Consider the following 27,533-nt stretch of genomic DNA (forward strand, 5'->3'; position numbering starts at 1 on the left):
GAATGCCATGTTGAATGGAGAGTTGCTTTAGGATGCAAAGTGTTGAGGGAAGAGAAGGGAGTGGTAAAGGACAGAGGGTAAGGAATGAACAGAAAGAGAATTCTGTATGAGAAAGTGATTGTACCAAGTGTGATGTATGGATCGGAGTTGTGGGGAATGAAAGTGACGGAGACAGAAATTGAATGTGTTCAAGATAAAGTGTCTGAGGAGTATGGCTGGTGTATCTCGATTAGATAGGGTTAGGAACAAAGTAGTGAGGGTGAGAGAACGGGTGTAAGAAATTATTTAGCATTTAGAGTGGATATGAATGTGTTGAGGTTGTTTGGCCATGTAGAGAGAATGGAAAGTGGCTGTCTACTGAAGAAGGTGATGAATGATAGAGTTGATGGGAGAAGTACAAGAGGAAGGCCAAGGTTTGGGTGGATGGCTGGAGTGAAGAAAGTTCTGGGTGATAGGAGGGTAGATGTGAGAGACAAGTCAGCGTGCTGGAAATAGGAATGAATGGCAAGTGATTGTGACGCAGTTCCAGTAGGCCCTGCTGCTTTCTCCGGTTGCCTTGGTGACCACTGAGGTAGCAGCAGTAGGGAATTTAGCATATGAAACTTCATTTGAGGTGGATAGTGGGAGAGGGTGGGCTGTGGAACCCCAACAGTACCAGCGAAACTCAGCTGAATCCCTCGTTAGGCTGGGAGGAGCGAAGAAAGGAAAAGTCCCCCCCCCCCCTTTTTTTTCTAATATCGGCTATTCCCCAAAATTGGGGAAGTGCCTTGATAAATACCGTAGATAGAATAGCTTGGAAAAAGACAAATACTTTTAAATTTTATTATTAATCGCTGGAATATGATAATGGTAATCGATAAAAAAAATTTTGTCTGGCCTTTAGATAGATAGGATATGCATTAACTTGTTACCTGTATTACTGTACTTACCTGGTTTGTTTGTAATTCTAGCTTGGTTAGTGTCTCAAGATTATTTTCAATCCTATAGTTTGAATACATATTTCTTGGATATTTCAATAGGTCTTTTATTTACATAGATGTATTCAACAGATATGGGAAAGACAACTGCAATATACACTACTAACATATGAATGTTAGAAGGGATCATTAGGCATCGCCTAAATTTCTTGCTCAGTATTTTAAAGTCTCTCCTCGATATTACACAGTTCTGAAGTTCAAATTCCAATTGGCTTGTTATAGCCATGAATGCAGGATAGAATTTGGTTTACAAAACATTATTCTTTTATTGAATTGACATATGATAAAAAAAAGACGAATCTGAGCAGCAACAGCTGGCATTTAGAAAAATGGAAGAAGGAACTGGACAAACTGAAGGTACAGAATCATAGATATAAGGTTTATTAGAAAATATTTGTTTTTAAATATGTAACTTCCCTAGTAGTTACATATATATAGCTTAAATCCCACGTCTCGACGCGGCACGACAGAAAATTCAATTTCGCGGCGATCGTCGCCATGACACTAGGTGGTCATACATGAGCGCCATCTCTCATAGATTATCAAAACCATCCCCAACATTCTTCAGAAATCCTCTGTCGTTAATCGAGTCAACACCTCGGGAATTCGTTTCCCGGATATATTACTTTATTATACAATTTGGTGAAGTACCTTTTGTCTGATTATTGTTAATGGCTTTCGCTGCCTTTCAACTATCGAAGATATTGTATAGGATAGTTTTTTGCTGGTCCAACTTGGACAGTTTAATTTAACTTGATTTTCAAGATGGCTCTTCTGTTGTTAAACTTTGTGTGTAGGGCTAGACCGGCTTTAGAGCTGCTCTTACTTCCCGCACTGTATTTAGCAGGGAGCATGTATGTATTTGTTTTCTTTCTATGTTCGTACATTGAAGGATCAAAGAATTTTTCCCCCTACTTTATTAACTAAAGAACAATGGAAGGAGAAACATTTAAACATTCAAACATTGTGACGTAAACTCTTAGCAGAGCGAGATCTGATTTCCTTAAAGGAATTCATTCCGCCATCGTGATGACGTCACAATCCTGTGACGTAATCTTCTTAGTATGACTTGCATTATGTGAAATATTTTCTTTTCTTGCAAGAAATTTTAGCTTACTAAGCATGAGTACCTGTATGTTTATAATCTAGGGAAATATATCATTTTCAAGTATATATTTGTCCTATTAGTATAAATTTCCCTTAGTCAATTTTCGATTTAGAGATTTCTCGAGCATACTGTCATTTTACACTCGTAGTACTACTAAGGGAGATGTCAGATAATAAACGATCGTTTTTGTTTCACAATACTTGTATCGTTATTTATTATTTCGCTTTTGAGAATACTAATATTATTCATATACAGTATCCTATTGTATTTTCTTTCTGGCCCTTGGCGAAAGAGTATATCTCTCACAAGGGGCAGGTCTATTATGATCTAATGTGAAATAGTTTGAAGTGCTAGTGTTCAATGGTACATAAAATGACGCAATGCAGTCATTCTACGATACATAATACTCTTGACAATCGTTTTTTGTTTTCACAATTACTTGTATCGTTACTTTATATTTCGATTTTGAGAATACTAATATTAATCATATATTCTATTGTATTTTCTTTCTAGCCCTTGACGAAAAAGTATAATCTCTCGCACCGGGAAGGTCTATTAAGATCTAACGTGAAATAATTAAAAGTGCTAGTGTTCAATGTCACGTAATATGACGCAGTGCAGTGGAGGGTGCGTTCGTTCGTGTCCGTCATACTCCTAGCCCGTCCATGCTCCCCAGCCCCTGGGAGAAGGAAAGTCGAAAGGCTAAGGGAGATCTCAGACCTTGATCAGCGATCGAACGTCCCCCCGAGCGATTCTGTTGATAGGAAATGTCACAAGGACTTTCCCCTGGTGTACACCCGAATACTGTTGACAATCCCTCACAACGATCGGTACACGATTCAGATTGCGCACGAGGCGCGCTGTAAGTATCTTATGATACCTCGCAGCGATCAGTACATCGTTCAGTTAGTGCACACGGCGCTCATCATGTATCTGATTTGTCTGAATTAAAGAGGTCGATTTCGTCTCTGTTTGACGCTTACGATTCTCGGGCAGAGAAATCGCGTCTAAAAGAATCTAAGGACAGCAATAGACCAAGAAAAGGGTCTTCCGTTAATCAAGATATTATCGGACAGCGTATTTCTCCGACACTCAGCAACGCTCCCTCGCAGCGATCAGCTCGCGTTGTGGCAAGCGACAAGGTGGATGCATGCGGCAGTCTGGTCTCTCCCTCACGGCATTCTGGACACAGACATGAGTCTGGACGTATGCTGGACGCACACAGTCAAATTTGTGTGAAACCTGTTCTGGACGTCAGTCCATTGTACAAGTTCGTCAGCTAAGTAAAATTTGCCATGGAAGCTTCAGCGTCAGTCTTTACAGGCAACAGACAGGGAGACTGGATAGTGTCTTTGGATCTGCAGGACGTGTATTTCCATATCTCGATACACCCGGACCACAGAAAATTTCTAAGGTTCGTGTTCCTCGAGACCATTATCAGTTCAAACCACTCTGTTTTGGACTGAGCACGACTCCCTACGTTTTTTACCCGGGTGATGTCCAACGTGGCTCCCTGGCTTCACATAAAGGGAGTAAGGATTTTTTTTGTACCTGGACAACTGACCACTCAGAACAGAATCACAAGTAAAATATTTGGAGGCTCTTCAAATGATAATGCCCTTAACGCAACAGTTAGGTCTGATGGTAAACCTGGCCAAATCTTAACTAACACCCTCACAGAATATCATTTTTCTGGGGATGATTATCGGTTCAGATCGCGCTTAAGGCACTCCGGAAATGTTACAAGGACTTTCCCCTGGTGGTCACCCGACTACGGTTGACGATCCCTCGCAGCAATCAGCACACGGTTCAGTTCGCGCACACGGCGCGCTTCAAGTGTCTGGTCTGTCTGGACTAGAGAGGTCAATTTTGTCCCTGTTTGATGCATACGATTCTCGACAGGGGTCTGTGGATAGAGTCTCAGAGGAAATGGCACATAAATATCAAAGAGCTGGTGGCCATTCACCAAGCCCTGATTACTCGCTTCATAGAAGGGGAGAAAAACGTCAGGACGGATCTGTTCAGCAGAAGAAGGCAAGTTCTTACTACAGAGAGGACCCTACATCACGAGGTATGCACCAGCCTTTGGATGTTGTGGGGTCAACCTTCGATAGACCTCTTCGCCTCGCAAATGACAAAGAGGTTGCCGGTATTTTGCTCTCCAGTACCAGACCAGGAAGCAGTGGACGCTTTTCTTCTGAACTGGGAAGGTCTAAACGTGTACGCTTTTCCTCCATTCAAGATCCTGGACAGAGTCCTGAAAAAATTCAGGGATTTGCCCAATGTCCGCATGACCATGATAGCTCCATTTTGGCCCATGAGACATTGGGTTGTGGAGATGATGGAGTGGCTGGTAGATACCCCCAGAACATTACCACTATTAGGGTTTACTAATCCGAGTGGGACATATTTTGAGTATGGTGCAGGAATAATAGACTTTCCTCTATCAGTACCTCTATAGCCTATATAGCAGAGTTTTCTGTTGTATCTGTGTACAAAAGAGAAGCTAGCTGTGCCTACCATCAAGGGTTACCGCAGTATGCTAGCCTCCGTCTTTCGTAACCGACACATTGGCGTGTCAGGTAACAAGGATCTTTCAGATCTCATTAGATCTTTTGAGACGACTAAGAGGAAGGACAACCCAACCTCCTCATGGAACCTGGATGTAGTCCTGGCCTTTTTAACCTCGAGTAGGTTTGTACCCTTGGACAAGGCATCTTGGAAGTATCTTGCCAAGAAGACTCTTTTCCTAATTACATTGGCTACAGTCAAAAGAATAGGAAAGTTAAAAGCCATCAGCAAGAAGGTGGGCTTTAATGGAGACAACGCAATTTGCTCCTTTCAGCTAGGCTTTCTCGCCAAAGACGAGAATCCTTATCAACCTTAGCCAAGATCTTTTACCATCCAGAGCTATCTCACTTAAATTGGACGGGAAAAGGAGAGAGGCCTTTGTCCAGTGAGAGCTCTAAAAATTTTTTTATCTGCACACGTCCAAACACCTGAGAGGGCAAGCAGACAGCCTCTGATGTTCAGTTAAAAAGCCCTCTTTGCCTTTATCAAAGAATACCCTGTCTTTTTTCATTAAGGATTTGATAAGGGAAACTCTCCAGGATTGTGAGTTAGAAGTTTTCCCTATCCTTAAGGTAAAACCACACGAGGTTAGAGCTGTAGTAATTCCTATGGCTTACAAACACAACAGATCAATGAAGTCAATTTTGGAGCCTACTTTCTGGCGAAGTAAATCAATCTTCACAGACTGCTATCTCAAAGATGTCCAGACCCAGTGTGAGGATTGCTGTTCCCTGGGTCCGTACGTTACACCTGCGGCTTCATAGTTGGAGAAGGGTCTACTGCCTCTGCCTCTTTCCGATAACTTGATATATACCCTTGCCTTTTTTCTTGTACTTGTTTTCACAGGTTGTCTGTGAAGGTTGTCGCAGCCTTCCATCAGTCTGGGATGCAAGTCAAGTTAGTTTTAATGTGTTCACAGGTTGTCTGTGAAGGTTGTTGCAGCCTTCCATCAATCTGGGATGCAAGTCAAATTAGTTTTAATGTGTTCACAAGTTGTCTGTGAAGGTTGTTGCAGCCTTCCGGTCAGTCTGGGATGCAACTCAAGCTAGTCTTTTTGAGTAGGTGGTTAGAATCAATATCCATGGTTATGCCAGGTTTGCAAGGGTGGAGGTCTAGGACCTTGTGGCAGCCCCACAGAGACTTTTACAGCCCTTTGAGTGGATCGCTGACTCTCTTAAGGAATGCAGGCGAAATGAGGCAGTATCATTGTGAAGCCAGCTTCCTTATCAGGTTAGAACCAGATTGTTAGTACTACTAATTGTAGCTATTAATAATTATATGACCCACCACCAATGGTGTCAATGAGCTATATATATGTAACTACCAGGGAAGTTACATATTTAAAAATGGTATTTTTATTATAAAATAAATTTTTGAATATACTGTACTTACCTGGTAGTTATATATATAAAAGGGCCCTCCCTCCTCCCCTCTGAAAACAGAGGCATGGAATTTCTGAAGAATGTTAGGGATGGTTCTGATAACCTATGAGAGATGGCGCTCATGTATGACCACCTACTGTCATGGCGACGATTTCCGCGAAATTGAATTTTCTGTCGTGCCGCGTCGAAACGCGGGATGAAAGCTATATATATGTAACTACCAAGTAAGTATATTTAAAAGTTTATTTTATAATAAAAATACAATTTTTTTAATGCCACATTGGAGATAAGGTATAAGATCATTTACTAGATCATATTAGTGTTGAACTAATTTCAGGAGTTTAATGATCTGTTTTAAGCCAATGAATTTACTTTAGTATATATTCCTTGTGAAGCAATTTTTTTGTGAACCTTTTGTATGCTAGGAAGTTTATTTACTGCAGACAGGCCATAAAGACAGTATTGTTGATGGTTGTGACATGTTTCACCATAATGGAAATTTTCTACTAAAAGGTCCTTGCTTGATTCCCATTTCCACAGTTTTAAGGGAGATTCTCTACTGAATGCCCACTTATGAACAAAATGTTTTCTTGCTTAATTTTAGAAATTCAGTAGCAACAGTATTGATAATAATAGAAAAAAAAAAAAAGAAATTCAATATCAACAGTATTGATGATGATAGAAAAAAAAACTATCTGTACTGATGTTGATAGGCACACTAATATTTTACCATTTAAACGAAGGAGCTGTCTTTTTTATACATATTTAAAATGTTCATATCAAAACATTTCTTATCAGATGCAAGATAAAACTAAACCACCAGTCCCACCTCGAGGAAGTACTAATAGCAATCGTTCTTCAAGATCATCATTAGGAGATGATGGCCCAATATATCAGAATAGGATCTCTGTCGTTCCTTCATATGGTTAGTATAATACTCTGAAAATATTTTCTTATGTCTTTCAAGTTAATCATTTTTCTTTTTAGTATATAGAAGTTGGTTTCTGAGTTATTGTATATAGGCATTTAATTTTCCTGGCTAAGAAATATTTTTCAAAGATTTTGATAGTTCAAAAGCATGAATTAAGAGTGCTTTTGAAAAAAGTCAAATTGTTGAGGCTGCCAGTGAAAAAGTCATTAGGGGTAATAAAGAGTCTGTCTTCCCCAGATAGTAAGCATAGGGTGATCTCAGATAAATATTTTATTAAAATTCATGATACTGCTATAGGCTTATCATAACCCTTGCCCTTCCATTCAGAATTTGTATCACTTCTATGTTACTTTTTAAAAGTGTATGAAGATAATTTGCTGCTTTGCATGTATAAGATTAAATATATATAAACCATTTCATATAAATACCACAGCTTCAATGTGGATAAAATAAAAATAAAATTAAAATTTTTTAATGAAACTTTTCATGACATCATTCTTTGAAAGGCACACTTATGAAGTGATAGAGATGGATTTTGTATTAAAATTATTTTTAGATATTTCTACAGTTAAGTGTTTTACTAAAGTACCTCTGACACACGTAAATGTACACAAAATTAAATGCTATTTTGGGGGAGTTAATGTGCTGTGGGTAACTCCCCAAAAATAGGTTTTGCCTTTGTCAGAACCCATAATTACTTTAAATGTTTCTGTTGCAGAAATCACAGAAAATACTTACCAAAACTACCCACCTGACAGACCCAATGGCCATCGTCGTGACATTTCAGAAAACATGAATGGTGATGGTAAGTGCAGTAATTATTTGCCTACTTTATTAATATGTAGATACAAAGCTTGAAGTTGTGCACATATCTTAGAATTCACTCGATGTTAGTTATGGTTTGAAATGCACCTTTCATGACATTAAGGTAATAATTTTGTTGCATGTAATAAGTGTTGATAATGTATATAATCTCCTCAAAAAAGGGGTACTTTAATAATTGATTAATAACTACTGCCATCCAACCAAAGCAGCGAAAATATTAAGTTATAGCGATTACTTGATTAAAAGTTTGAAATTTTCCTTAAATAGCCAATATTAGCTCTTTATCTACCACTGCGGTTTTGATGAAATATAGTAATCTAATTTTGAGCGTAAAAATTTAAATACCACAAAATTTTAGCTTTCAGGTAAATATTAATTTTGAAAAAGTTACACATGGTATTTTTTAAAAGGTTAAAATTTAGAGAAAAGCATTTTGAACATCATGTGAGTAAAGAAAGAAATTATTAAATACTAAAATTCCATTTACGATATTATCACTAATTTTGAGGACAAAAGAATGGTTCTGTAACTTTTTTATTATAACCACAAATAAATGCTTAAAAGATTGCTATTACCTTATGTTGTGCTCATAGTATATTAGTCCATATCAAATGTATATTTTCTCTAATAACTCGTGTAAATTACCAAAAAAATTGCAAAATTATTTTAGAAAATTATGAAAAGAGACGGACTTTATGGACTGAAGATCTATCTTTAAAATTTTAACCATCTTAGTAAAAAAATAGATTTAATTTACAAAGATCATCTATTGCAAGTGTCGGGTTGAAGTCACATTTCTAAGACTGTAATACAGCTTCGAGTAATTACAAATATTTGTCTTGTCCTAATGATGTCACTCTGTCTTGAAACAACCATTGAAATTTTAACATAGCTCACGATTATTCTGAATATAACATAGTACTTACTTTAAGTGTTTCATATCATAAGTTGTTTGGAAAATAAAATCCAGCATTGTGACCTTTTTACATTACTGGGAGAATTTTTTGAAACTTTCAAGTAATGAACCATGACCGTATATCAACAGTGCCTTAGAGGAGCTGTTGAAAACTGATGGAATTTTATGATTGTAAATTAACTAATATAAATTGCATGTTTTATGTAAAACAGCAACCTTACAGATTTTTCTTCTGTGTTGTATGTTATCCTTAACCTCTTGTAATTCTTTTCTGACTGCACTTTCCATTGTTATTTGCATGGTTGAACTTCTTTGAATGTGTATATTTTTAACCAAAAAGAACATATTTATTTTTACATTTCTCAGTTTACCTATAGTTTATAATTTCTCGCAATTCTGCCGATGCATACCTTGAAACATTCATTGAATGTTTGCTCTTCTATATGTATTCTGTACCTTTTTGGGCCCATTTATTAATTTTTTCATGAATTCAATTACTTTAAGATAAAAACAAATAGTACAATAATTGGGAGATAGCTGTTAATTTAACTATTAGCTAGAAATGTATGAGGCAAATACGTAGTGAAAAATAATGGCATTTTTACTATTGTGCTATTTACTTGGGGGAAGTGCCTTGGCATATGTATGTACTATTTAATTCTACTTTGCTAAAACAGATTTCTCACACAAGTATTTGTGGAGGATTAAAAGCCATTTCTTTATCAAAAGAATAAATAAAAAAAGATAATTTTGGTGGTTTCAAGTGTAGTAAAAAACTTCAATAGATTCAATATTTAGTGTCAACTAAATTTCACAATTAAGCCTTCATCATGTAGAAGTAATGATTATCTTTTGCATTTTAATGCATAAGTAATTTTTACTATAAATTATTAATGTTTGTATGATATAGACATATGAGATGTATGCTGGTTTCTGGGTTACCAATGGGTACCAGTAGACATCTGTAATACAGTACTGTATATGAAATAGGCTCTTGTTCTGTACAGGCAGTATATTAAGTCTTCAATTCTAAACAATTCATTTTTAAACTTAATAAAAAAAAATAATCCTTTTAAAATACTGAATTAGATGAATATTATTTTTGGGGGGTTGCCATATCTTTGTCAAATCGAGGTTTCTCGTCTGAATATAAATTATTGAGATTCAACAATTACCTGCCATAGTTTTCTGTCCCTCTGTGTAGCCAGTAATAGTATTGCAGAAATTTAGTCTACTTGGCAAATTAAAAACCATTATATTTCATTTATCATTATTGATAGTGTACATTCCTACAAATAAGCAAACATACCATGACCTCACAAATGAAGCTTCAGTAGAATAAACCTTATGTGAAGGAGATAAAACAAGGATAAAACAAGAAAGCACAAGAGTCAAATAGTATTTATATGATAATGATTTTTTTTAAAACTATTATTATATAATTAATAAAATAAATGATAAGTAGTTAAGGACATGGCTAGAAAGCTGTAGCAAACCTCAACGTTTGGAAACATTTGTTACAGCCTGCATAAGGTTTAAAGGAAGTACATGTGGCACCTTAGAGCTTATAAATATTGCAATCATTTAAATTAAAAATTTCAAAGGAGGAAATTTTGAAGACCTTTACCCATGAAAAAAAATTACTATATTGTATTTTAACTGGAATTTTATGATCCTTAGTTAGTCATTTGATTTAATTGATATTACTTCTGTTTAGATTATGTGGTGTCAGCTTAAGGGAAAGAAGGTTGCTGAAAATTTTGATGGGATTAAAGATTTTTTCTTTGCTCCTGTTATCAATTCTTAGAATTATTAGCACATTGTGCTAAGTGTGTATAGTTGCTGTGGTGTGTCTGATTGCATTATTTGGTCTACTTTTATTTATCATAGATATCAGAAAGTACTGTATTCTCATTTCTGTGTTTGAGATTTTGAAAGGAAATGCTCATTATTACCAGAATTTTGAGGAACTGAATTCTAAATTATTCTATCCCTATGTGAACTCATTTCATATGCATAATTACTATGTGTTTCTTAGAATATATAAATTACCTACACAATTATTATGATTTCCTCAATTTTCTACGGTTCCCTTTGCTCGCTTTATTTTTGACATTTGTCTTCCATTTTTTAGGTAACTTTTTAATTACGTAGACCAGTGTTTTATGCTATTAAAAAAAATAAATCCACATATCAAAGCAAAATAATGCCAAAGAAAAGGAGTATTCAACCAGATGTTGAGTTGGGGTGGTTAGGTAAATTAAGCAATTGTTTAATGACATAAGATTACCAGTTACTCTACATCAAACTAAACTTGCATATCGACCTTTGAACTTTCTCTGCCCGCTAATTCTTCCCTTGTGTGAGGTTTTAAATGCTGAGAGACAATTTCTTATTGGTTTTTCATCCTCTTTGTAATTCAACTCTTCATGCCATCATGGATTTGCAACATGTCGTGATGTCTGGCAACAGTCGGTTTGACACCATGTGTGCTTCTAATAATTCACTTTTCTGTAGGATTCGGTTATCTTATTTTGGAAACATTGACTATGACAGTTGGAGTTTTAAGGATTTATCCATTTCTTAGACTTGCGACTTTTATGATTCCTCACAATTCGGTTTCCAAATGTATGACTTATTCCTACAAACAAACATGTTCTTGAAAAGTAGTCATATTATGTTAGAACAAATTCCTGTTGAAAGAAAGCATTGATAAGCAAATAAAACTCGGTGGTTCACATCGTTTCTTTCTTGATTTGACTTTGACACTAATATTTATTGGAATCTAACAATCTAGGCAAAGATTTTTGCTTATCCTTTTCCTTCTCAGGCTTTTTGTCATTTCTCGAGTAAGATATGTTCTTGCATTGAAACTGTAGAATTACTGTACAGATAATCTTGTTAACCACAGCACTCCGTACAGTATTAGCACTTTAGAATGAATAGATAAAACTAACTTAATTTTTCAGTATACCATTTCCTATTTCAAAAATTAATTTTAAACCTTCCCAACTTTATCATAAACATGTAGGGATTATCCATGATGATGAATTGTTTATATGGAGGAGGAAAATAAAATGGAGTTCACAAGTGATGCGCTGATGCAATTAACTAAGAACTGGAACCCTTTGTTTTATAAGAATTGATAAATTAGCTGCTGCATTTTTATGATTGTTAAGTTCATATTATATTTTTTAAATTGTAGTACTCTCATAATTTTATCATAAAAATCTGCTTTATAATTGAAAGTTAATAAGATATTCCTATTGCTTGGAAGCTTTTTAAAAGTGTTACGGCTGGTTTTTGTTGTTGGTTTCACACATGAGCATAGATGTCCTAAAGGTCTGGTTTGACTTTGATGATTGCAGAACTTGAGGATACTGATGTAGCTTTACACACTGCTCATTTATAGTGTTGTATAACCTTATCTAAACCCTCGACACAATTTGGTTTTTAAAACTGTACAAGTTAGATCTGTGAAATAATAACAATGAGGGGTTGCTGGAACATGTAATTAAAATGTTGGAGAATTTGCTTGAGTAAATGACAAAAAAGTGACATGCCAAATTGGCTAAATGTCACAGTAATGTTAGGCAGTCTTTATAATGATATATTTACAGTAGTAGTACTTAGTGTAGTAAAAAGATGAAGCAGGCCTTTTATGGTGTAAATATAAACTATAAGACCAAAGTTGCAGTCACAGAAAAGGTCCATTAAACAAGTGATGTTACTTCAGCATGACCTAAAATGCAGACTGAACACATTGACTAGTATATCGGAATTAATTGAAGGAATCCTTGATGTCCATCAGAGGTCAGCATTTAATCCTTCATTGTTTCACATCAATAGAGAGCTAAATAGAAATTAATAAAATGACTCATAAAAGTTACATATGATGGTAACTCATTAACAGTATAATCAGAGGAAGAAATTTTAGAAATGCATAAGCAATGGAAGAGTTGAATAAAGAATAAAGGACTGAAAACCAGTGCAAGCAAAATGAAGGAAGCAAAGGAATAACTGCCATTAGGGAAGTATATTTGTGGATGCTGTGAGAGCTGTACCTTGGTAAACTGAATACAGTTCTATTTGGTTAGTGTAACAAATGTTGTCCAAACTGCTACCCAGGACTGCATAATGAAAGTAGAATAAAGAACTAGAGTACACTGTACAGTACTGGATAACAAAAGTAAGAAACAAAGATCACATGGTGAAAAAGACCACTTATTAAGGACAGGCTTTTAAAGATTTTCACTGTATTGTGAAGTTATTAATGAAAGCACAGGAAAAAAGGTACAAGTGCTTACCATATAGTATTATATGTATCAGACATAAGCATGTATAAAGAAAATGCGAGCAAGTTTTAAATACAGTAGTGTGAAAAGATGTGGAGAGAGGTGGTGGCTAGATAATAGGCTTTAAGACTGCAAAACCTGAGATGAAATGGCCATGAGATTAGAATGGGAGAACAGCAGTAAAAAAAAAAAAAAAAAAAAAAAATAAGTAAATAAATAAATAAGTAATGGAAAAGTGGTGGAAATGTGAATACTGTTAGGAAAGACCAGATCAACATTGGGAAAAGGCAAAGAAGTAGCCATAGGTTGATGGACATTCTGAAAGAGGCTCAAGGTAAAGTGGACAGAAATTTTGTCTTAACCTGGAAAAGAAAATCGGGTGTAACAATTTTGATTTGATCTGATGGTAATCATCCAGCCATATTGATAAAGCTTTGCTTGGAATGCTGAATGAGCGGCCTAATATTACTTGGATTATTTGTTTTAACAAATTAAATTGCAAACTCATTTCTCAGAAGTTTAGATTCATCACATGAGTAATCCCTTGTTATAACATAACATCCTTCCCTCACTTTCAAGGTCTTTTTGCCTATCTCTGCTTTGTTACTTTACAATATTAAATACTAATTATACATTCTTAAGAAAAGTTCCATCGGTCTCACAGTGAGACAATACAGTATATAACCCATTTCCATCAGAGAATCAAGCCGTAATTAAGGTTTGATTAAAATTCGTATCAGTTTTTTTCAATTTAGGTTGATTGTGTACAGTACTAAAATCTGAAAGTTATTTAGTAAAATATTAGTTCCCTTTGAATTATTTGATCCATTACACAATTTTCCACAATTTAACACATTTATCTCATTATTAAAATTACAATACTTATCTTCATTCCAATTTTTTCATACTGTTTTGAATTTTGTATATTTTGTTAATAGTGTTATGTTCTTTGCAAGTGTTGAATGCATACATAAAGCTTTATTAATGGATGTTGCAAGTACTTTGTAAGTTGTCTTGTGCCTGGTTTTTGTTCTTTTATATGTGGAATGTGTGTTGTGTTCAGTCGGTGGCTTTTCTGCAGAACTGCCCCCACTACCAAGTTCAGCCCCACCCATGGTTATGGCCCGTCCCCCTGTACCACCTAGTCGGTCAAGATATGCCGAACATTCTTGGGTTGGTGGGTCACACCAGCCTGGCATGCCTCACCATGGGGGTGGGCCACATTACGGCCAGCAGATGGGTCATATGGTTAGTCATCACCACCATCAGATAGCCCAACATCATACTGGCCATGTTACGCACCACTTCTCCCAAGTGTCTCGTGCCTCTGCACATCAACAGTATGCCTACACTCCACAGGGTCAGTTGATGCTTTTCTAAACCAAGTGGCTCTGTACACAACTGTCCTTGTACATGTTGGATGGTTTTGCTAGTTGCTATTTTGTGTGTGAATTGCCTGTGCTGTAGTTAATGCTTGTATATGTTAACTTTTTGTCTATTGTAATTTTTATTTTGTGTTCATTGTGTGTTGGCTTTTGTTTTTTCTGTATTATTAGGGTAAATTCACAACTCTTAATGATCAGAAATGAGGCCTTGATGTACCTTTATGTTCCTAGCAGAAATACACTAATTGTAAAGTAGACTGCAGAATTATTTATATTATTTCAATTTCTCGAAGCCTTTTTTTTCATTCATATATTTAATGGTCTTAACCTTTACAGGTTCAACGCACTACCAAGATGTAAATGATGGTGTACCAGGAAGTCGACAGGTAGGAGTTTCTACTTCATCAACTACCTACTCTATTGTTACTGATATAACACATTTATAAATACACTAATTATTCATGGCAGACTTGAATGTTAGTCTTTTGTATTGAAACAAGTATAACCTTTGATTTAATCTTTGTCTGCCCAATAATATCCAAAGCATTCTGTGATAATCAGTTTACTGAAAATATGAGGAGCTATTTACTGTTGAAGTTCTGAATTGGTGTCCTTTTATCTAATTTCACCAATTCATATAAATGTTTTGAGTATAGTTTTAGTGTTATTCAGTATCTTAGACATTCTTAACTATGTTTGTGCGTGATTTTTTTTTTATCTTTAAAAGAATACCCAACCTCAGACTGTTGTTTAAATAATATACATATGTCTAATACTTCTCTCTTTATAATTGCAAGATCTATGGATGCAAGGTTATTTGTATGGTTTCAATTCTATTTCCATAGTGACTATTATATACAGTACAGTATTACATTGAATATTTTATTTGATGTAATAACTCTGTTCTAGATTAGGACAGTATGAAAAGTATATGGTATTCTGATAGCTTCTATAGTAGCAAGTTCTGCATACAGTATTTTCCTTCCTTGTAGATATTCACTTTTGTTGTAATCAATTTTATTTCAGATATAGACACCCCCGACCCATACATTTTATGCACTGTACTAACAATGTAGCTTAAGTACTAAACATCAATCAAAAATAAAATCTGATGAAGGTTTCCAATTTTAGAAGTGTAAGTAGATGGTAAGCTTAATGTAGCTTCATAAACAAGTCCTTGGTGCTTCAGTTATTTGAAACAGTTTTGAGTAATAAGTGCAAGAAAATGATTAAACATTAGCAAACCTTTTGGCATACAGTCACTTGTTTTTGGTTGTGGAAGTTAGATCTAAATTACAAATGTGGAGGCAGGTTGTTACAGTTAATAGGCCTAATTTGTCCTATGCTGGCAATTTTAACAGTACCCTTTTCTACGCCATGTTGAGAGGTTGATGCTTGATACTTTTTCATGATTTACTTGGTGTGGCCTGCCACAAGGGCATTTCTTGTTAGGGTGTATTTGTTCTTGGCTTTGTCCATTCTTTATTAGTTATTTCTAAGTGACAGTGTTTCCTTGGATATACAACATGAGGTATTACTAACCTTTCCCAATTATACCGTTATACAAAGATGTTATACTTGATGGCATGTAGTAAGAAGGTTGCTCAGCTAGTGTGATATAATGCAGTTTAAAGATTGTCTTTCCACTTCACATAATTATGGCTTTTGAATAACACAAAATGAATGAAGGTTTCAAAGATTTTAAATTCATATGCGAAGCTTCTCCGTTTTAATTTAACCTTACTTTCACTAAAGTAACCACATTATTGGCAATATGTAGAGTGAATGACGTCAACAAACCGAAGTTCAATATTCTCACTTTTCTTCTGTGGCTGATATCCATTCCATAATATGTTATAAATGACTGAAACGTGACCAATAATAGTTAACTTTATTCAAAAAGTTTTAGTACAGTCTCAAGACTTTAGGCTACTGTACCAATTCACTCCATTTGGAAGGGTTACTATACAAGTGATTACTGTACATTGCTCTATTTCTTGACCCTCCTTGTCCATGGGTTACCTAGATGAGAGAATGTGTCCTCAATGAATTCCTTGTATTTTCAGATCAAACTTTTCAAAGTGTCCCCAAAGTTTTGGCAGGTATCTATGTTTCTACTACAAAGAGCACTGAATCATAAGTTTTGCTAATTTGGTACTATTACATGCCAGTAGTCCAATGTCCTTTCTCTCCCTTCATTGTTATTTGTTTCCTTTACCCTTCTTATTACATGTCACAGTCCATAATAAAAAAAAACAAATCTTATTTGCTCTACTTAAACATTTCATGTATATTTTGCTATCTTAAGTTTTTCTTGTGACATTTTTGCAATCTTGAGTTTTTTGTGACACAATGTTAAAATCGGTACAGTAGTCATTATTGAGTGTGCAACTACAATTTTCATACAGTACCCACTACAGTTCTGTACTGAATGAATTTTTTTTTCTACAGTATCCACACGATTGCTTTCTTGATTATGCTTTTCTTTGTTTCCTTTCGGTCACTATGATTGTTGTTTGCTCTATTCCACTCTAACTTTTGAATACAGTATATTTACAACCACCACATACTGTACTAATTATATGCATAATGGGTTGTGGTAGCTTATTGCATTGTGGGTCTCATTCAAGATACACACACCACACACTAAAGATTTCCCTAAAAATCTGCTAAATTATTCTCTTGGTACTAGAAATGGAGGCAGAGGAACATTGCTCTAGCTGCAGCTATCAGCAGTTATTACCCGATATGCCATGTTCCTAGCTGGCTGATCATTTATATTTCGTGTCTAGGACATTGTGTAATACTGTAGTACATCAGGTTGTCCTTTAGCCCACTGTTGCTCATAAGGTACCTTTCAACCTTTACATTATAATTTTTTGCCTCCCCAACTCTTTCAATTACATGGAGATGGCAAACATTCAAATGTGTCTGCCTTTACTGCATGATGATTTTTCTTCATCTCGTCAGTTTTAGCCTAATATTGCATTTGCCAAACACAAAGATAATACTTTCACATAAAAATCTGCTTACAACCTTGGTTTTACCTTCGGTGATTTTCAATTCTTTGTTCATTTCAAATTATGTATACAGTAGCTTCAAGGGGTTTCTCTTTTCTCACTGTCATTTGAGATTAATGCTCCTACCTAGCATATAAAAAGTAATCACTAAAACTAGACAAAAAATAAAAATTATATGAATTCATTGTGAAGTACTGAAGCTTTCCTTGTAAAGAAATGTTACTAGTTATCGTATGACCAAGACAAATTTTGTGAAGATTTGGGACAAAATTACTTTAGCTCATTTAGTGCTTTACACCCATACCCTTCATCTGTGGCCTGATTCATAACCCAGGGTTGGGAGGTGCATCATCGTAGAAGTACTGTATGCCATTTCATGACACGAGTTTATGCTTTTCACAGAAGAATTTAGTTTTACATAATTTATTATCTTTTATCTTGAAGGTCTCATACTTCATTAAAGTCTGTTAATATCTAATTCTTAGCATCCTTTTTCCATGTGTAGCTACTGGGTATTCTCACCTTGACCAGGTAGCCTTCCTTCAGTTAGCCATTATTTTTTATATAACCTTTTAAGGTCATTTGTTCCTTTCTCTAGTGGTAGTTTGTGACCGAAGCCTGTTTAAAATTTATTTCTAGGATCAAAGTGCAACCAAAAAAATACTGACGAAGTGTATGCCCCCCAAAAAAGGAAAAAAAAAGTTATAATTTCATGTTAATAGTTAAAAAAAAAATTTTATACAGACAATTGTTTGAGATGGAGTTGCTACCAAACAAAGGGTATCCATGGAATATATCGTAATTGAGAAATTCAGGATAAGGATCCAATGTATTGTACATTTACCATTCTGTATAGACTACGATTTCGATCAAATATCAGTTTGTTCTGACACAAATACAAACCCTTGTTCTTTAAATAGGAGAAGAAATCAGCGCAAGCCTGGCACACGTCTATAAAAGCTTTTAACAAGGTCTCAAAAACCTTTCTGGCTGTTACCAGTGGTAGCACCCCTCCCCCTGCTCACTCATACCTTCACTTTGATTTCAGCTGTGGTTGAAGATAGATATCCATCCACATTGGCTGACTTTCTTAGCTTTATTTCCATGTATATGGATTAGAGTCTGGAATAATGCCCTAGAGTTGGAGATTTGATTAATATCCTGACGCCATTCATTCTTTATGTTGGTTAAAGATTTATCTTGGAGCATGGAAGCAGACGAGTGTTTTTTTTTTGTTTTTTTTTCCCCTTCACTTACATTGTTTTCCTGAAGAGCTTACGCATGTAGGCTTTTGTATAAGCTGTTGTTCGCACATTAAAGTTATTTGTCTCAGGAAAGTAGTCAGCTAGCTGATGATGATCAAACAAGTGAAAACTGAACCATTTTCTTTTCATCAAAATACATAGTCTTCAAGACTGTTAGTTGAGAGTTTTATTGGAAACTCTTGCCGTTCTTTTCTTTTCCATTGGAAGAAACGAGGTTAGCCAGCCCTCCATCGAGGATGAAGAAACTACTAAGTTGACCACAGTCGAGTTTTCTTCTTGAGCAATCATCGATGGCAATCTTTAACTTTTTGGTCTTGGCAAGCAGAAATTTGGATGACACCACGCGGCAATCGGCTTTGTATCATTTACACTCTGCTGATGATGCAAACATCTATGGAACATTTCCACCTGTGCTTGTTATCAATGATCTATTTAGCAATTTCTCACTATTTTGGTAGCCCCTTCGCTAGTTCACTCTCAGTAGAACTGTATTAGATGTACTATATTACTAGCGGTTTGCATGTTCTGAAGAGAGGGCATGACATAGTAAACGTTGGCAAATCACAACTCTTTGCACGAGTGGTTGTTTGCTCTCAACAACTTTTGATCAGTTGTATACCCTTACTTGTCTGCCTGTGGGAGTAACACTTCTAATTCCCTTTTTCTTTTGGCAAACACAGCCCGAAGTAAACTAGTGTGTTAGTGAGTGAAAGGTAAATGAGTGCTACACAGTACAGACCTGAGCAGGTGCTCAGACTTGTACTGTATTGTAAAAGGAAATGCATTTACCTCCTAGGGCTCTAACAGGCAGGGTGGTAATATAGTAGTTCCGCTTAGACATATTCTCAGATATGTCATTTCGAGTGCTCTCCTAGCCTTTAGTGTGTTGTCGGAAGCCTCGACCTTGTTGCCTTTCCTTGTCAGCTCAGTCGAGGAGCAGAGACTGACTCTGGATCAAAGTGAGTTGCCAACACCTTTGGCACCAGCCACCAGCAGATCCTCTTCCTCCCAAGGATCTGCAGGGTAGTGCTTACGAGAACACTCCCCTGGGACGCTCTCCTCTCAGAGAGCGTGTACTCGCTCAAGACGAGGATAGACACCCTTATCCTCACTCCTCTGAGCTCGCTGATGGTTTGGATACCGTTGACAATCACTCGCAAGCAGGTTGCTCCAGCTCACGCAGTTACCTATAGGATTCTGACTCGTCAAGTAAGCTCACCATTTAGCTCGCTTAGTTGGGTTAAATGAATGACGCAAGACCTACTCGCACTCTTAAACCAACTGTGTCGCATTCATGCTCTCTGTCCCGAGAGGTAGATTGCATGACACGGGTTAGCACACCTATCAAGGCAAGTGCACCTATAGCGAGTCTAGGTCACTACGTAATCCTGATATATTTTCCAGTGCTCTGGCTCTTTGAAGCTCTCGGTTATTCACATGATTCTCCTGCTACCCAGTGCTTCGCCACTGTGGTCTCTCAAGACTCCACGAGTTTCCAGGCTGTCTCGCAAAGTAAGCCCGCTATTTGTCTTCAAGGAAGTACCCAAGTTTCAATCTGCATGTTGAGATATACAATTTTTGGGTGCTGTACTTGGGTCTGTCTACAGCCTCTCAAGTTTAAAAGGTTTAAAGGCCACTCATGAATGATAGAGACAAGGGACAGTGACATTGCCCTAGCTAGCAGGACGATGCTCTAGAGACTGACCATACTTACATATGATCAGCACCCAAGCTAGGACTAGAAAGGGCCATGCAATGGCTGCTGATGACTTGGCAGGTAGACCTATAGGCTTCTCCACCCCCCCCCCCCCCCCTCCATTTCTTAGCTCATAGGGATGGCGAGGTTGCAGACAATAAAGGAACTATTGAGTTTGAGCAAGAATTAAACCAGTCTCTCAAGCGCCTTGCAAGGACACTTCCGATAGGCCACCATAACCCTCAACTGTTCCTTTGAAGATTTATCCTAGTATAGCTTGGCCACATGCCAATGGTACTCTTATTTGCCATCTAGATGATTGGCTAGTCCTGACAGACTTGTTGGAAACCTTTCTCCAACATCACGCCATACTTCTTGAGTACCCTGAACCATTGAGTTTGAGCGGAACTCAAACCCCAGTTTGGCAAGTGCCAGGCAGGACGCTTCCAATAGGCCATCACAACCCTCAAGTGTTCCTTTGAAGATTCACCCTAGTTCAGCTTGAGCACACCCCAACGGCACTCATCTTATTTGATATCCAGACGACAATTGGCTAGTCCTGACAGACTTGGTGGAAACTCCAACATCAAGCCATCCAACATCAAGCCATACTTGTTGAGATTTCCTCAATTTGGGGGTCATAGTAAACTTGCTTTGGAACCAAAACCCAAGCAGAATCTGGTATATCTTGGAATCCAGATAGACATAAGGGATAGTCTTCCCATCGCATATACGAATCACAAGATTAAAATGTGTGGCTCGTCAGGTATTGAGGCAAAGCTCGTTACACCCCATCTGTGGCAGAGCCTGCTGGGTCACCTAGCCTTGTTAGAGCGTCTAATGCCCAACAGGTGCCTCCAAATGTGGTTACTTCAGTGGGAAGAGATGTAGATCTTTGGGTTTCCAGGATCTCAAACATGAGGGAAAGTCTTCACATTGCAGGTAGGAATTGCTAGATTCAAAGTGGCTCATCAATTAACGATGCAAAGCTTGCTGCAAGTCAATCTGTGGCAGTGCCTGCTGGGTCACCTGGCCCCATTAGAGGGTCTAGTGTCCTACAGTCACCTCCGAATGTGGTTACTTCAGTGGGAGGTGAAGACTTGCGTTTCAGGGTGGTGATCAACTCAGAAAGCTCATTCCAAGGGATCCGAGCAAAGGAAAGACCTGAATTTATACTTCTCCCCACTACCACTGGTAACAACCAGAACAGTTGTTGACTCCTTGTTAAACATTTTTATTGCTGTATGCCATCTTACACTGATTTATTTTCCTACATAAAGAACTCAGGTTTGTATAGTTAGAAAAAATTCAATTTAACAAATTTGTAATTTCTACCAATCCATATTTGTTGTTGAAGCTTTAAAGTTATGGACATATTCACCTTGTGCTTTGCCTAAATAATTTTTATTTGTTCCATGAACTTCTATTGTCACATGTATGCGAGTATTTTAGTAACAAGCTAACAGTAGAATCTTGCTTCCCACAGCCATATTCAGAGTATTCTTCCCGCACCATGTCCCTGCCCCAGGGTAGTAGCCTCCCTCCCTCTGGTAGTGCTGTCATCCTAAACTCTGGCAGTGGACCCACACCTTCCCACCGCTACTCCGCTACTATAGATCGTCAGGGTCTAAGTGAAAGCTCCTCTGAGGGAGACGTTCCAGTTTCTGCTAACAAAAAGGAGAAAGAAAAGAAAGGTTCTGTTTTCAAGTTCTTTGGGCGGAAAAAAGGTGCCCAAGTATAGTTTATTTCTCACCAAATATAAATAATATATATATAGATTTATAAATATATATATATAAATATAAATATTTTTTGTAAAGGAAACTTTAATATAAAATGTGTTTTTGTGCCACTTAGAAATACTGTACTGTATAAATTTCAGTGTTCATATATACATATATATATATATCTATTTTCTTTTATCCACAACAACCTGGCTATTATGCATCATTGAAGATGTACCTGAATGGCTCAGCTTATGCCACTAAAAGGAGTTTTGTTTCCCATGATAATATACTTGTCTTCCAATGTTCCTAAGAAGGCAGGTTGTACAGGAAGGCTTTGTAGTTACATATTAAATGTTGTTTTATCACATTATCATGATCATAAGAATTCACTCATTTTTATTCTTTTTCTTTGTTAGACTAATGGCAATAGCTTTTGTATTTCCAACCTGATCTCCTAGAGAGATTACTGTAAATTAGAAGTGACATTTTTGTATTGAAATGTAATTTAGAAGTTATAAAGGCTAGCTATATCATGCTTCTCACTGTAATGAAAGCTACTGGAATTACATTGCTATATTGAATTTTATAAAACCAACTTAAAATATCAAAACACATGACTGTGTATTGTCTGCATAAGCTTAAAATTCATTTGTTTTACTGCATAACCTTCAATGAGCTGCGAAGGTTGTCATTCAGGAAAAATCTATAACTAAATTAGCACAATGAAACAATTGCCAAAGTTTTCATTACCATCTGCATTCATAATAAAGGAGCTTATTTTAATATTTAAGACAATATACACATGCAAATGTGTGAATTGGTTAAAGATTACTTGAAAATGAAGAAACAGCCCAAAATGTATGATAGATAATATGTAATACAAGTACTTTGGGGATTAGTTCAGTCCTAAACCTAAGCTTTTATGACAAGAAAATTAGTGTCTTATCAGTGCCTGCTTTAATGTTGGTTCTGCAAGCAAATCTTGTCATTCTTTTCCATTACACCTATTACTGAGTATATCAGTCATACTTTTATATCTGACTTATTTTTCACTTTTCACACTTGATGCTCTGTCTCTTTATGTATATAATAATATAAATATTGTTCAAATCAAATTATTTTGTGATGCAAGTTCTGAATGGATGAAGAGAGGAAATGGTACTGTGTTGCTATGTGTAATATTGCTAATAAATTTTTAATTTAATTGTAATTTTTATTCAACCTTTTCTGATACTTGCAAGGTATTTTGGAAAAGAACAAATATTAAAATACATTCGTATTTTTTGTATCTATAAAAACCCGAGTCCCTTAAAATAAGGATTTCTTTAAAATGTCACTGGAGCAGCGATTGAATTTTCAAGGTACAGGTAAATTGATTATTGACAGATGGCTTGTTACAGAATAGCCACTTTTGACCTTGTGCATAGGATTGAGAGGGTTGGTTAATTTGGGAAATATAATTTAATGGAAGAGGTTTGTACAGCTGGGAAATATACATAGTCCTCTTTAAAAATTTATTTGTACCTACAAGTTTACCTACCCGTAGGTGTTATTTGTTCCTAAGTATATAACTGCCAGGTCCTATACGGGAGTGATGAAGGTGACTCCAACAACCTAGTAAAAGCTAATCATAGGAATGCAGAAGCTGTTTAGTCCTTGGCCAATTCTGTAAGTACTAGGACTCGAAAAACCTATCTTCCTGACACATTCCTAACGGAGGTATGTTGGCAATGCCAGGCACATCAAGAGAAATGTTTGGTAACTAAAAAACCTGTACTCCCCCTTGCTAGGATAATGGATAAGTTTCTTCTTGACAGACATTGTCTGTAAGAAGAGTGATGTCACAAAATTCTCCAGCATCAGATATATGACCAGCTTTTAATGCTTGCGGGTGCTATATACCTTTGGTAGGGGGACAAAAAAGAGGTAGCAGAGTCGGTCTTTCTACGAATCCTCAAGACTTATGCTGAATGGTTTACCTTAGAAAAGATGCATGCTAGTCATGTAGGAAGGTAGGAGTGTTACATAACTGAACAGCCACCTCAGAACCCAAGGATCTAGGGAAATCTTCCATAAGGTACAGAGGTGTGAAAGTGGGCCGAAACCTAAACACCAACAGGTAGACTGGAAGCCTAACAACCAAATAGGTTTGCATGTTCTTCCTTGAGATGGGACTAATACACACTGAATTAAGTCATATCTGCAAGCAAGCAGCCTCACAGTCTGACAGAACAGTATCTGGACACTCCCTTCTTGCTTCTGCTGGGCCTAATAACAAGGCTCAAGATGTCAGATCCTCCTACGTACCAATGCAGGGCCCTCATGTGACACCAAACATCTTTGTATCAACTTATACATAGATAGGATCAAGAGCGTCCCAAAATGGCATTCAAGATTGAATGGTACTGGGTCTGTCGCAACAAAACCCTCATCCTAACAAAGTTTGACATGATGATTAGCCTAAACTCTCCTACTCTTGCTCCACTCTACTTTAGGCCATCCCACGAAATGAACCTGGGAGGTGGATAAATATATTCCACCGTAACTGGACAGTGCAGGTACTAGATCCATTGAGGGACCATTACATGCTGTCTGTGCAAATGTCAAGTCTCTTCCATAATGGGATCATGGCCCAACTGACTCAGTCACAGAGAAAAGGGCACCAGGCAACCTTGTCTCTTCATCCCTAAGGAGAAGGGTTGCTTCAAGGGCAGTGCATACTATGCCCTACATTGCCTATGTTGTTGATGATTAATGTATGTCAACTGTTCATCTGCAACTGGTGCCACACCGGTAGCTATCACTCTGTCCACTTGACAGAACCCAAATGAATTGGTCAGAGGGAGAGTTCCCTTACTCTTGAGGAAAGAGAACGGCTCTTTTAATGGCAAGGATGTTCCTACTATGTCATATCAGGAATGATAAGGTTAGGAGCAATGCTCACCATCACTTGGCCTATGGAACCACCAGTCCAAATTCTTAGGTAATAGTCAACAGTTGAGATCTATCATTCCCTCAGGAAGGAGAAGAGGGCAAACTAAAGGTTCCTTGACTTTTTTTCAAAGGACTCCTGCACCACAAATACAGGTTCTTTCTTCTTATAAGAAATTTTCAAAGAGAAAAGGAGGCGTTGGGAGAAGAGAAGGCGAACCCACATCTTCTACCCTAGAATGCTGTTCTTCCTTGCTACCATTCAGCAGCTCCTGCTTATCAGGAACTGTTGTGCTACTTCTTGAGTTTACTTGTACTATACAAATACAAGGAAAAATTCTCAGTTGAAAACATTTCCAAGTACAGTACTTTGTCCTTTGCTTGGCCGTGAGATGAGACGATCCGTAGATTGTAATAATTATTACACTAGTCTCGACCTCATCCTGGAAAGACTCCCAAGAACAAAAGAGCACTTTTTATCAATTTTATTATTATTACGTTTAAGCTATAACCCTAGTTGGAAAAGCAAAGTGCTATAAGCCAAAGGGATCCAACAAGGAAAAATAGTCCATTGAGGAAAGGAAACAAGGAAATAAACAAACTACAAGAGAAGTAATAAACAGTCAAAAAATATTTCAAGAATAGTAACAACACTAAATTAGATTGTTCATATATAAGCTATAAAACAGACAAAGAGAAATAAGATAGAACAGCGTGCCCAGGTAGAGAGAGAGGGATCCAATGTAGCATTGTCTGACCAGTCAAAAAGGACCCAAGGACTCCCTAGTGGTAGTATCTCAACAGGTGGCTGGTGCCCTGGTGAAGGCCTGCATACACTACAAATGCCTCGTCACAAAAAGCATAACATATTACTCTGAAGGATGAATATGGAACAGGTTCCTATTGCACAATTTGAATAGCATAAACTCAGTCGAGAGCAATATGGGAAAGGGCTCTGTCTCTGCAATGATTTGTGAAGAACTGACCGTAGAAGGTTCATGAAGACTAACAATACTACACCGCAGGATAGTTCTATCTCTGTTGTATGTCTAGAAATTGAATTAGGCATGGATTCAGATGGAAGATGGAGTGCTAATGTTCAAAGCTAGGCATTCCCTATTGATACCAGGAGACATTCCTTCCTGGATTGAGCCATTGAGCCTGAGAGGCAAGAAATGCTACATAAAACGTGAAGGAGTTCGGATACAAGGCATTCCCTTCCACCTCAGCCTCAATGTTACTCCGAAATGGTAGAGGAGTCCAACTCCAATCTGATCCACAGATCAAGTATCTTAGACCATCAGTCATTTGACAGTAGCTCCACGATGTCCTCATCAACCTGTTCTGGGAATTGCCGTCTTTCCTTAAAATATGAAAGCTTAAAATCCAAAACTGATCCAGGAATGTATATTAGAGAGGCAGACAATAAAAGAGGCCATTAATGGTCTCAATCCATGGCACCTAAACAGCAAGAACATTACCATGTACCCTCCCTCTTGTGAATTGGCGCGGAAGATTGCTGGGGCAACTTGGCTCAGTATATGGCACACAGGACTAGAACAGTGTTGGTATCTAATCTTTCGGAGAGAACGAAGTACCTTGAAAAAGAAAAGACCCCAAAAGTACAGTACTAGTTGGTGCGTGAGCTCTGTGTCAGCTATGCTCCTTTATAACATGAGAAGGTAGTATGAACAATATCTATCCACCCATCGTATGTTGCTGGAGATGTGTTTATATACGACTGTTCAACTGCAATTAATGAGATTGCAGTCCTTGCCACAGTCACACAGGCTCAAGCTTCACTAACAGACCCTAAAGGTACCAGTTGGCTGCATCCATAGTGATAAGTGGTACACAAGTGTAAGGAACAATCGTACAGTGCGGTGCTTTGTCAAAGTAGGAGGGCACCCACACACAATGCAACTGCGATAATTGTAACAGTGACTTACATTTTGCTTGATTAACCCCGAAGGTACCACTTAACATGCGAGTGCCGTCACTCCCTCCTGAAGGAGGGGTGCAATTACCATAATTCCCAAGGAACTTTTAGGGAAAGGTTTCCCACGACTTCATCTTTTCAAGAAAAAAATCAGAGAAGAGGTTGGCAGAGGAAGAGAATGAACTTTCTCTTACTCCTTGCCAAGCAATCAAAGTTCAATAAGTCATCCAAGGAGATACAACCACAAAGCAAGACAAGTTAAGCTCCGAGTTCTTTGTCTGATTGTAAGAGTGGAAATACTTCTAAGGGAGTTAGTACTGCTTAGTCACCCCCTCATGAAAGGTACACAGCACAAGGTGATTCAAAGTTTTTCTTCCTCATTATAGCAAAATCCACTTTACCACAGGCTACCTTTAAGTGAGTTCCCACTGTCACAAGCACAAGCACTCATAAAAACCCAAAACTAAGCAGTACTTGATTCAAATGAAAGCAAGTAAAGATCCACATTGAAAGAACAACAACATTAAGTCATATTCATAATTGTTGCATCCAAGAAAAAAATGGC

At 37.1% G+C, this 27,533-nt stretch overlaps 2 protein-coding genes across 2 annotated transcripts in view; one reads left to right on the plus strand and one right to left on the minus strand.

Moving 5' to 3' along the window:
- LOC137616542 (spectrin beta chain, non-erythrocytic 5-like) overlaps window positions 1-23,302 on the plus strand; it is a 276,452-nt gene extending 253,150 nt beyond the window's left edge. Inside the window, 5 exon segments of the mRNA XM_068346386.1 lie at window positions 6,837-6,963; window positions 7,688-7,774; window positions 14,087-14,365; window positions 14,727-14,776; window positions 21,858-23,302. Coding sequence (XP_068202487.1) covers window positions 6,837-6,963; window positions 7,688-7,774; window positions 14,087-14,365; window positions 14,727-14,776; window positions 21,858-22,112 — 798 coding nt within the window. The 3' untranslated portion in view covers window positions 22,113-23,302.
- LOC137616543 (transmembrane protein 69-like) overlaps window positions 11,366-27,533 on the minus strand; it is a 99,216-nt gene continuing 83,048 nt past the window's right edge. The window contains exon 5 of the mRNA XM_068346387.1: window positions 11,366-11,403. Coding sequence (XP_068202488.1) covers window positions 11,381-11,403 — 23 coding nt within the window. The 3' untranslated portion in view covers window positions 11,366-11,380. The remainder of the gene's footprint in view (window positions 11,404-27,533) is intronic.

Source organism: Palaemon carinicauda, chromosome 22 (assembly GCF_036898095.1).
Source record: "Palaemon carinicauda isolate YSFRI2023 chromosome 22, ASM3689809v2, whole genome shotgun sequence".
In the NCBI taxonomy this organism is placed as follows: Eukaryota; Metazoa; Arthropoda; class Malacostraca; order Decapoda; family Palaemonidae; genus Palaemon; species Palaemon carinicauda.